We start from the raw sequence: 12,735 nt of genomic DNA, 5'->3' as shown, positions 1-12,735 counted from the left end.
GCCTGGCCAACATGGCAAAACTCCGTCTCTACTAAAAAAATACAAAAATTAGCCAGGCGTGGTGGTGCCCACCTGTAATCCCAGCTACTTGGGAGGCTGAGGTGGGAGAATCACTTGAACCTAGGGGGCAGAGGTTGCAGTGAGCTGAGTTCACACCATTGCACTCCAGCCTGGGCAACACAGTGAGACTTTGTCTTAAAAATATATATTTATTTTTATATTATTTTTCATATTATATATTTTTTAAACTACATATATACTTTATATATAGTATACATTATATATGTACAAGTATATATTATATATGTAAATATGTGTACATATAAATATATACTTTATATTTTTATATGTTTATATATTATATATCTTTATATTTATATATATACTTTATATATTTATATATATACTTTATATATATATTTTTATATATATATACTTTATATATATTTATATATATACTTTATATATATATTTTTATATATATATACTTTATATATATATTTTTATATATATATATTTGCAACAACAGGCAAATCCAAATAGTGCAGTAAGATAGCATTATCAAGTTTTTAAAAAAGTTTTGCTGTACTCCTGTAACAATTTTAAAATAATTGGGGGAAAAAGACGAAGGAAGAAGAAAGAAGGAGAACTATATCAAAAAATATATTATTAACAGCTGCACTGAAATTATAGGCTTCTTCTGAAATTTATATATCAGAACCTAGAAATAAGGTTTTGTCTAGGGAATAAAAATTTCTACCTTGAAAGTTACAATGTATAAATACTATGGGGTACTTTACTTTTCTATTGTTTTCAGGTTTTATTTGCTATTTTTTATTTAGTTATTTTATTTCTCTTTCATTCTACAGTGGCCATTCTGGAGAAGAAGTACAGTTATGCAGTAAAGCCATTAAAACATCAGATATCGACAATCCTAGCCACTTTGAAAAGCAATATGAATCTAGTTCTTCTAGCACTCACAGTGATAGTAGCAGTGACAATGAGCAAGACTTTGTTTCCTCCATTCTACCAGGAAACAGACCAAATTCAACAAATATTAGACCACAGCTGCACCAAAAAAGCATAATAAAAAAGAAAGCTGGTCACAAAGCTAACTCCAAACACAAAGACAAAGAACAGACAGTAGTAGATGTCACTGAGCAGTTAGGCAATTGCAAATTAGATAGTCAGGAGAAAGATGCTACATGTGAACTTCCTTTACAGAAAGTAAATACTCAGAGTTCTTCAAATAGCACTTTGCCTGAAAGATTAAAAGCTTCAGAAAATTCTGAAAGTGAATACAGTAGGTCAGAAATAACTCTAGTAGGCATAAGTAAGAAAAGTGCAGAGCATTTTAAGAGAAAATTTGCCAAATCAAACCAAGTGTCTAAGTCAGTGTCTAGTTCAGTGCAGGTGTGTCCTGAAGTTGGAAAGAGAAACTTACTTAAAGTTTTGAAGGAGACTTTGATTGAGTGGAAGACAGAAGAAACATTGAGGTTTTTGTATGGCCAGAATTATGCTTCTGTGTGTCTGAAACCCGAAGCCTCTCTGGTTAAAGAAGAACTTGATGAAGATGACATAATCTCAGATCCAGATAGTCATTTCCCTGCCTGGAGGGAATCTCAGAACAGCTTGGATGAGTCTTTACCTTTTAGGGGCTCAGGTACAGCCATTAAACCACTGCCAAGTTACGAGAATTTGAAAAAAGAAACTGAAAAGTTAAATCTGAGGATCAGGGAGTTTTACAGAGGACGGTATGTTTTGGATGAAGAAACCACCAAATCACAAGACTCAGAAGAGGTATGTCTTACAGACATTGAGTTTTTCCAGATCGTTAACATTTGGAAAACTCACCACAGCAAATCTTGGAGCAGGAAGGATGTTGAAGAGTTAATTGTTAAATTTTCAAATAGTTTCTTTAGTCATTCTGCCTTTTGGTTTACAGTGCCATCTCCATTGTTGGCATTACTATTTTACAAATAAGTTGACGTTTACCCCTAGTAAATTTTCATCAGTGTGCAATATTTTTTTCTAATGTAAAAATAGCCTAAAATGGTGGGACAAAGTTTTCCCTAATTCTTCATACAATAAATGAAGCCTCTGAAGAGGCTTGCTTTTTCTTCTTCAGTATTCTTTCAGATTTTTACATGGGGTATGTGTGTGTGTGTTTAATGGAAGTATATGCCATGGAATAGACTTGGTAGTTACATTGGAAAATATTTAGCAAGCATGTCCATTGAAAACATTACAGATCAAAATAGTTTGTAAAAGAGACTTATTGGGAAATAATGGACAAAGAGAATGGAAAGCACATTCAGATAGACCTAGATTTGAACATCTGTTGTGTCATTTACTAGCTGTATGAAAAATTAGTTTCTTGGTCTGTTTGCTCATCTGTAAATGGAACTATTAATAGCTTCTCTTGCTCAATTGTTATTTGTTTTAAAGATAATGTGTATAAAGCATTTATCACAGTACATGACATATAATTGGTACTCAGTAAATAGTACCCATATGTAGAGATTGAAAATGTGCCACTGAGATTTAGAGAGCATCTTTTAGTATTTCTACTACCCATCTTTGATTGATGTATACTCCCTGGAAAATGAAGTCATTTAACATGAAGAGGAATGGGTAATAACTTTGTTTTTACCACAAAACTTTGTTCTCAAATATTCCTAAGTAAATGTGGCTCTAAATTTAAAAGCACATGGGAGATTTGGAAAGAGGGTAGAAGTAGAAATGTAGTAAAAAATTTAGAAATATATTTCTATAGAGTGTTGCTTGGCCCAGCACCCTACTTCAAATCATTTCAAGTATATTATTAGACATCATCCAAAACTTATATTAAGCTGGGAGAAACATTGATCTCTGTCACTGAGCTGCATAAACCTACCATAGAATATCACTTATTTTATCATTTTGTCCTTTTTAGCCTTAAAAAGGAAAAAAAATCCCTGAAATTTGACTTTTAAAAATTTATAACATTTTCCAAAAATGTTACATAACATGTTAAAACATTTCCATTGAAGTGCAACACAAATAGTAATTATATGATTTCTTGAGTATTCACATATGAATGTCCTGATGTAATCACTACCCAAGCCAAGAAATAGGTCATTACAAGTAAACTAGAAGCCCCATATATATCCCCTCCTAATCAGCACCTCTTTCCAAAATTAATATTATATTAGCACAGATTAGTTCTGTCATTTTTTTTCCAGTATATATTCTTGGTGTCCAGTTTATTTCATGCAGTATTATACTTTTGAGTCATTTGTGTTGTTGCATATAGCTGTAGTTCATTCTTTTATTGCTGTATAGTATTCCATTATATAAATATACCATTTATTTATGCTAATGGACATTTAGACTATTTCCAATTTGGGGCTATTATGAACAATATTCTTAGGAACTTTCTCGTATTTATCTCTCTGCTAATATGCGTATGTATTTCTGAAGTATCTAGGACTGGGAATGGTGGGTTATCGTATATGCATATATGCAACTATACTAGATAATGCCAAACAGTTTTCCAAAGTGGTTGTACCGGTTTACAGTTCCACTACTACTATATGGGAGTTTCCTTGACTCCATGTCCTCCCTGGTACTTGATATAGTTAGTTTTAGCCATTCTGGTAGTATTGGTTTATGATTATAATACATTTCTGTGATGATTAATAAATTCAGCACTATTTTATTTGCTTATTGACCACTTGGATAATCTCTTAGGTCAGGTCTGCAGATCTCTCAGCCATGGATACCAGCACCTGCTCTGGTGGAGATGGCAGGGGGGTGAAATGGATTCTGTGAGGATCCTTACTTTTGGTTGGTTAATGTACTATTTTTGTGCTGGTTAGCCTCCTGCCAGAAGGTGGCACTTTCAAGAGAGCATCAGTTGTGGTAGTATAGGGAGGATCAGGCTGTGGGTAGGGCCGTAGAACTCCCAAGAATATATGCCCTTTGTCTTCAGCTACCAGAGTGGGTAGGGAAGGACCGTCATGGGGGCAGGGCTATGTGCATCTGAGCTCAAGACTCCTTGGGCAGGGCTTGCTGTGGCTGTTGTGGGGGATGGGAGTGTGGTTCCCAGGTCAGTGGAGCTATTCCAGGAAGATTATGGCTGCCTCCGCTGTGTCATGCAGGTTGTCAGGGAAGTGGAGGAAAGCTGGCAGCAGGCCTCACCCAGCTCCCATGCAACCCAAAAGACCAGTCTCACTCCCACCATGTCCCTCCCAACAGCACCAAGTTTGTTTACAGGCAGTGGGCAGGAAGGGCTGAGAACTTGCCCCAGGCTACCAGCCTCTCACCTGTGAGAACAAGTAGGGCTTTCACATCTCCCAGCCTGTGGAGTCTGCACACCAGATTCACACCCTCCCTTGAGTTCTGGCCAGGAGACTTCCTGTTCATTTGGAATTGTTACAAAGTTCAGCTGGCCTATCATATGGTCTATCTCGGAGACTGTTCCATGTGCTGATGAATAGAATGTATATCCTGCTGTTGTTGGGTAGGATGTTCTGTAAATATCTGTTAAATCCATTTGTTCTAGGGTATAATCAAAATTATATCAAATATTCTCTCAGACCACAGTGGAATTTTTTAATTTCTACTTTGATTTCATTGTTGACCCAGTGATCATTCAGGAACAGGTCTTGATGACCTGCCTAGTGCTGTCAGTGGGGTACTGAAGTCCCCTACTATTATTGTGTTGCTTTCTATCTCATTTCTTAGGTCTCATAGTAACTGTTTTATAAATTTGGGAGCTCCAGGTTTAGATGCATATATATTTAGGATTGTCATATTTTCCTATTGGACTAGTCCTTTTATCATTGTATAATGTCCCTCTTTGTCTTTTTAAACTGCTGTTGCTTTAAAGTTTGTTTTGTCTGATATAAGAATAGCTACTTCTGCTCACTTTTGGTGTCCATTTGTGTGGAATATGTTTTTCCACCCTTTACCTTAAGTTTATGTGAATCCTTATGTGTCAGGTGAGTCCCTTGAAAAGCAGATACTTGGTTGGTGAATTCTTATTGATTTTGCCATTCTGTATCTTTTAAGTGGAGCATTTAGGCCATTTACATTCAATGTTAGTATTGAGATGTGAGGTACTATTCTATTCATCGTGCTATTTGTTGCCTGAACAGCTTTTTTTTTTTCATTGTCTTATTGTTTTATAGGTCCTGTGAGATTTATGCTTTAAAGAGATTCTATTTTGGTATTATTTCCAGGATTTGTTTCAAGATTTATCGCTCCTTTAGCAGTTCTTGTAGTGCTGACTTGATAGTGGTGAATTCTCTCAGAATTTGTTTGTCTGAAAAAGACTATCCTTCCTTCATTTATGAACCTTGGTTTCGCTCGATACAAAATTCTTGGCTGACAGTTGTTTTGTTTAAGGAGGCTAAAGATAGGACTCCAATGTCTTCTAGCTTATAGGGTTTCTGCTGAGAAATCTGCTGTTAATCTGATAGGCTTTCCTTTGTAAGTTATCTGATGCTTTTGCCTCACTGGTCTTAAGATTCTTTCCTTCATCTTGACTTTCGATAACCTGATGACTATGTGCCGGGGCAATGATCTTTTTATGATGAGTTTCCCAGGTGTTCTTTGAGCTTCTTGTATTTGGATGTGTAGGTCTCTAGCAAGGCTGGAGAAGTTTTCCTTGATTATTCCCTCAAATTTGTTTTCCAAACTTTTAGATTTCTCTTCTTTCTCGGGAACACCAATTATTCTTAGGTTTGTTTGTTTGACATAATCCCAAACTTCTTGGAGCCTTTGTTCATTTTTTAAATTCTTTTTTCTTTGTTGGACTGGGTTAATTCAAAAGCCTTGTCTTGAAGCTCTGAAGTTCTTCTACTTGCTCAATTTTATTGCTGAGACTTTCCAGTGCATTTGCATTTCTCTAAGTATGTCCTTCATTTCCCAAAGTTGTGATAGTTTTTTATTTATGTTATCTATTTCACTGGAGATTTTTCCATTCGTATCCTGTATGATTTGTTTGATTTCTTTAAGGTGGGCCTCACCTTTCTCTGGTGCCTCCTTGAATAGCTTAATAATCGACCTTCTGAATCCTTTTTCTGGCAATTCTGAGATTTTGTCTTGGTTTGGATCCATTGCTGGTGAGCTAGTGTGATGTTTTGGGTTGTTAAAGATCCTTGTTTTGTCATATTACTAGAATTGTTTTTCTGGTTCCTTCTCATTTGGGTAGACTGTGAGAAGGAAGATCTGGGACTCAAGGGCTGCTGTTTAGATTCTTTTGTCCCACAGGGTGCTCCCTTGATTTGGTGCTCTCCTCCTTCCCCTAGGGATGGGGCTTCCTGAGAGCCAAACTGCAGTGATTGTTATTGTTCTTGTGGATCTAGCCACCCAGCAGAGCTACCAGGCTTCTGGCGGGTACTAGGGAGTGTCTGCAAAGGGTCCTGTGATGTGATCCGTCTGTGATCCGTCTTCAGCTGTGGATACCAGCACCTGCTCCAGTGGAGGTACAGGGGAGTGAAGTGGACTCTGTGAGGGTCCTTAATTGTATTTTTTTAAAGTGTACTGGTTTTGTGTTGGTTGGCCTTCAGCCAGGAGGTGGTGCTTTCAAGAGTGCATCAGCTGCAGTAGGATAGGGAGGATACAAGCTTGCTCTGGGGTCAGGCGGTGGGCAGGGCCATAGAGCTCCCAAGAGATTAAGTCCTTTGTCTTCGGCTACCAGGGCCAGTAGAGAAAGACCATCAGGTGGGGGTACCATTGTGTGATTCCCAGGCCAATGGAGTTATGTTCCCAGGTGGATTATGGCTGACTCTGCTGCATCACACAGGTCACTAGGGAAGTGGGGGAAAGCTGGCAACCACAGGCCTCACCCAGCTTCCACACAGCCTGCAGCCTAAAAGGCCAGACTCACTCCCATGGTGCTCCCACAACAGCACCAAGTTTATTTCCAGGCAGCTGATGAGCAGGGCTGAGGACTTGCCCCAGGCTACAGGCCTCCCAGCTGAGAAAGCAAGCTGACTCACAGTTCCTTGCCTTTTCTGGTATGTTTCTGCAGTAGTTCTTGGAGCAAAAGTTCATGATGGGAGTCTCCACATGCCGCTCTGTCTGACCAAGTGGGAACTGCAAGTTAGTCCTGCCTCCTATCTGCTATTTTTTCCCAGACCTAACATTTATTTTTAATATTAAACCAACTTTGCATTCTTATAATAAACTCAACTTGATTGAGCTATAATAGCCTTTTTATATAATACTGGATTTGGTCCTCCTAATATTTGCCTTAGAATTTTTGCACATATTTTCAGAATGAGTGACATTAGCGTATGAATTGGTCATGGTCTCATCATAAATCACATGGTACAAATTAAGTAATCTGAGGAAAGTTTAATTATGGGACTGTTTTCCAAAGCGTGAAAATGTGGTCAGAATGAAGGAAAACAAAGGAATAATACACTAATCATAGTTTGAGAGCCCTCACCACCCCTAGACCTCAAGGAAAAAGGTAGGAGTGGACCACGAGGTCTTGTACCAAGGAAGTGCTGCGTGTAGTGGACCAAGTGGGAATGACTCTTCTGCACCATCCAGTTTCTTATTCTTCATTGGCAAAACTGAGATAAAAGCCAGAGAGCAAGGAAGCCCATTGATGCAGCCCATACAGATCATCCTTCTGAAGTACAAAGACAGGTGGAAAAGGGTGAAAATTGTTCAGAATGAAGATACCTTGCACTGCCTATAATTTTCCTTTCTTGTAATATCTTTATCAGGTTTTGGTTGTAATCATTTGGTAAAACAAGTTGGGAAATGTTCCCTCCATTTCTGGAAGAATGTGTCTAAAATTAATGTTAGTTCTTTAAATGTTTAGAAGATCACCCATTGAACTATCTTTTCCTCTGATTTTCTTTGTGGGTTGTCAATTTTTTGTTGTTGTTGTTTTGTTTTGAGATGGAATCTTCTCTGTTGCCCAGTCTGGAGTGCAATGGTGCCATCTTGGCTCACTGCAACCTCCACCTCCTGGGTTCGAGTGATTTTCCTGCCTCAGCCTCCCAAGTAGCTGGGATTACAGGCACCTGTGCCATGCCTGGCTAACTTTTGTATTTTTAGTAGAAACGCGGTTTCACCATGTTGGCCAGGCCAGGTTGGTCTCGAACTCGTGACCTCAAGTGATCTGCCTGCCTCAGCCTCCCAAAGTGCTGGGATTATAGGTGTGAACCACCACGCCTGGCCTGTGGGTAGTCAATTTTTAAAAACTTTTTGTTATGGAAATTTTCAGAAACACACAAAGATAGACTAATACAGTGCTTACTATACAATGTGTGGTCCATGGAACCAGCAGCGTCAACATCATCTAGAAGCTTGTTAGAAATGCAGACTCTTATCCCCACCCCATATTTACTGAATGAGAATTACTTTTTAACAAGATCCCCAGAAGATGAGCATGCACATTAACATTTGAGAAGCACTGTTGGGGTGTGGTGGTTTGGGTTTTGGTTTTGGTCTGCTCATTCCATCAGTCACTGAGAAAGATGAGTTAAAATCTCTCACCTTAATTGTAGATTGATTATTTCTACTTTTAGTTCTGCAAATTTTACTTTTTGAGACCATGTTATTGGGTATAAATGTAAAATTGTTATGTCTTCCTGGTAAATTGAAACTCATATCACTATGGAGCAACCTTTCTATTTGTTTTTTTCTTTACAGTCTACTTTGCTGACATTAACATTCTTGTATTAATGTGGTCAAGGACAGTCTGTCTAGATTGATAGTCTTTGTCCTTTATATGGAGAATTTAATCTATTCGCATTTCATGTCACAATTGGTATACAGTATTTGGGTTTAAATCTACCATCTCACTCCTCTTTCTATGTGTCCCACTTATTCTGTCTTCCTTTTCTCTCTTGCTTTCTTTTGCACTGAATCATTATTCCATTTTTTAGCCTCTGTTAAATTGTTTTTATATACTCTTTTACTGATCATTAAATGGTTACCCTAAGTGTTAAAACCTGAATCTTTGTCTTATTAAAGTCTAATGTAAGTTAATACTTTTATTGCTTCCTGGACAATTAGCACCTTAGAATGATTTAACTCCATCTATCCCTCTTGACTTATGTTCTATTATTGGATATTTTTATTTTCTCTAAATTTCAAATATATTGCAAGATTATTTATAGCCAATACTCAGCTGGATTTATTCAATTAATTACTCTTTCATTGTTTTTCATTCCTTCTATCCCCATTCTTCCATCTGAGATCATTTGCCTTGTGCCTGAAGAATATACTTCTCTTAGTATCAGTTGATAATGAATTTTCTCAGTTTTTCTTTGTCAGAAAATTATTTTACTTTCACTTTTGAAAGATATTTTTCTATATTGAATTTTAGATGAGCAGTTATTTTCTTTCAGCCCATTGAAAATATCATTCCCTTGTCTTTTGACTTCCATTTGTATCTCTTATTGCTACTCCTTTGAAAGTATTGTGTTTTCTTCCTCTAGCTTCTTTTAAGGTTTTTTTTGTAAGTTTTGGAATGTTCCCAGTTATCTCTTGGATATTGCTTCTATTCCATTCTGCCTCTTCTCTTTAGTCTTTTTTTTTTTTTTACTGTATCTTGTAGGTCTCTTAATCTCCTTTGTGCTTTACATTATGTGTTTGGGGAGTGGTGACTGTGCTTCATTCTGGATATTTTCTTATTCAGCATTCTCTCTTCAGCCATTTCTACTATGCTCTTATGTCTACCCATTAGTTCTTACTTTTAAATACCGTATTTTTCTGTTCTAGGGTTTTCATTTTGTTATTTTATGTAGTTTCCAATTATCTGTCAAAAATTTTTAACCTTACAATTTTTCTTTGAATATATTAAACATGTATTTTAAATAATGCTGATAACTTCATTATTTAGATTCCCTGAGGATTGATCTCTGTAGGCTGTTTCAGATTTTTATCATATTGTCTTGTTTTATTATATGCCAAACATTGTATATTAAAAATTACAGAGATAACTGGAGACTCAGGATGATGTTATCTTCCTCTAGAATAGATTTATATTTGCTTCTGACATGATTTGTAGCAGTTCCATGTCACTGTAATGTAATCAGAGATTAAGATGATTTCAAGGTGGGATTCACTCCCTGAAAGAACTAGTCTATTTCTTATTCTTATTGTTATTCCTAGAGTACGGTCTTTCCAAGTCCTGGTCTCATATTTGGGGAAGGTTGCCCATACCCCTCCCTTCTTGAAGGATACCCTGAACTCTTTTTATTAGAAAAACTGCTCAATTTCTCAATATCTAAATAGAAAATTAGTGCTCTATCTGTAATTACCTTCTCCAGGATCTCAGACTGTAATTCTTTATAGCCTCGTTAGCTCTCTGATGCTAACAAATGTGTTTCAAACAAATGTGGATTGTTTTCCCCCAACTTTTTTCAGTTCTCAGAGAGAGAGTTGGTTTGAATTATCTTGTCTGCCATTTCTAGAATGGTTAGGGGTCAAATGACATAATGACTGAACTCCTCATAATATATTTATAGTATTTGCTAATTTTAATATTTTAATCCCCTACATTTTTACAGCACTTAGCAGTTTACAAAATCTTTTTGTTTACATTTTATTATTTAATAAAGGAGGTATTAATATCCCAATTGTAAAGATGAGAAAACTGACTCTCCAAAGAGGGCAAATGACTCAAGCAAGTTCACAACAGCCTAACAACTGAGTTGATACTCAAATTTAAATCTAATTCTCAAGTCTAGTTATTTTCCTACTGTGCCACAGATACAAACTTTTGTGTTTTAATGTTTATTGTTCTGCTTATCAAAGAAAGAATGTAAACTTATGATTCTGTTTTGCTTTGTTTAAAAATGTGATTCAGCATGATTCCACCTTTCCACTGATAGACTCAAGTTCCCAGAACCAGATTAGAAAACGCATCGTACTTGAAAAGTTGAGTAAAGTGTAAGTATGTAATTGCCATTCCAGCTTTGTAGTAGTTTTAAATTAACTTGACATTTATGAGCTCATAATGTGTAAGTATTATCCTCAGATTTTGAACATTTTGAAAAATAATGTGAAAAGTTTATATGGATTTCTTCACTTAAGAAATTTGGATTTTTAAGATATTTTATCCAAGAAATACAAATTTTTGTGTAGAGGACACAGAGGCACATCATAAAGAGGAAGGTTGAGATTGTGGGTTTAGAAGACCAAACTACCTTACTCCCACCTAATCAGTGAAGTCAGGGAAAAAATATCAAAGCTAGACCCATTTAAATACTGATTTGCGGTAAATGTGTCACAGCAGTTTCAGATGCAAATAAGATGTTATTACAAAGTTTTAAGGGTCTGTTAACTCACTCTGCATGCATATCCTTAGAACCATTTCACACTCAGCAACATGAGTTTTTGTTCAACTCAACGTTGCACTTTAGCTTTAAACTTCCCGTGGTGGAAATTATTGTTCTTGTAATTAGCCCAGTCATAAATGACATTTAAAAATTGCTATCTTGGTTTTTCTTTCAAAAAGAACTTGAAGATTTTTTTTTTCCAGAGGTATGAGGGCTGTGTTGAACTTTTCAACCTGCATTTTCTTATTTTAGCAGAAAACATGGAAAAGTGTGTCAGTCATTATTTAAGGGTTGTGAATATGAAGTTTTATTTTGTAGCAGTTTGAAAATACAGAAAACATTTCACATTAACCAAGGCATAAAGAAGAGTGAAGACAAAACTAATTATGGTATAGGAGTTTTTTGTTGTTTGTTTATGAAAGCTGTTGGGTTTTTTTCTCATTATCAAAGTTAGACCTTTTTTGGTTTTTTATTTGAACCAACCAATTGTAAAAAGTGTTTATTTCAGAGTATCAGAGGAAATTAAATATGTTGTATATTAGATGACACTAAGGAATTGTTAATTTGGATGGTTATGATCATTTTATTGTGATTATATAAGAAAGTGCCTTTGTATTTAGAGATAAAAATGGAAACAGTTAGGGGTCAAATGACATGACGACAGGGATTTACTTTAAAATATTACTACAAAATAAGAAAAAAATGTGCCAGGTGTGGTGGCTCATGCCTGTAATCCCAGAACTTTGGGAGGCTGAGGCAAGGGAATCACCTGAAGCCAGGAGTTCAAGACCAGCCTGGGCAGCATAGTAAGACCCCATCCCTACAAAAAATAAAAATAAAAATTAGGCCGAGCGCGGTGGCTCACACCTGTAATCCCAGCACTTTGGGAGCCTGAGGCAGGCGGATCACAAAGTCAGGAGATCAAGACCATCCTGGCTAACACGGTGAAACCCCATCTCTACTAAAAATACAAAAAAAATTAGCCGGGCATGGTGGCGGATGCCTGTAGTCCCAGTTACTCAGGAGGCTGAGGCAGGAGAATGGCCCGAACCCAGGAGGCGGAGCTTGCAGTGAGCCAAGATCGCACCACTGCACTCCAGCCTGGGCAACAGAGTGAGACTCCATCTCAAAAAAATAAATAAAAATAAAAATTAATCGGGTGTTGTGGGGCTACTACTCAGGAGGCTGAAGTGGAGGATCGCTTGAGCACGAGAGTTTGAGTCCGCAGTGAGCTATGATTATGCTCGTGATTAAACTGTTCTCCATAGTGGGTGTACTAATTTACATTCCCACCAACACTGTATGAGGGTTCCCTTTTCTCCACATTTCTCACCAGCATTTGTTATTGCCTGACATTTGGATTATGCCACTGCACTCCAGCCTGGGTACTGAAGGGAATGAAAAATGAAGCAAAGGTAGCAAAAATTAAGAAATTGAA

At 36.9% G+C, this 12,735-nt stretch overlaps 1 protein-coding gene across 4 annotated transcripts in view; it reads left to right on the top strand.

The window, feature by feature from the left end:
• RPAP2 (RNA polymerase II associated protein 2) overlaps nucleotides 1-12,735 on the top strand; it is an 88,302-nt gene that overhangs the window by 23,614 nt on the left and 51,953 nt on the right. For all 4 annotated transcript variants that reach the window (XM_019030004.4, XM_055352229.2, XM_055352235.2 and 1 more), the window contains exons 8-9: nucleotides 870-1,800; nucleotides 10,826-10,908. In XM_019030004.4, the coding sequence (XP_018885549.2) occupies nucleotides 870-1,800; nucleotides 10,826-10,908 (1,014 nt within the window). The remainder of the gene's footprint in view (nucleotides 1-869; nucleotides 1,801-10,825; nucleotides 10,909-12,735) is intronic.

The sequence above is a fragment of the Gorilla gorilla genome, chromosome 1, assembly GCF_029281585.2.
Source record: "Gorilla gorilla gorilla isolate KB3781 chromosome 1, NHGRI_mGorGor1-v2.1_pri, whole genome shotgun sequence".
In the NCBI taxonomy this organism is placed as follows: Eukaryota; Metazoa; Chordata; class Mammalia; order Primates; family Hominidae; genus Gorilla; species Gorilla gorilla.
The sequence above is the reverse complement of the archived record's forward strand: the minus strand, read 5'-3'. Positions and strand labels throughout refer to the sequence as shown.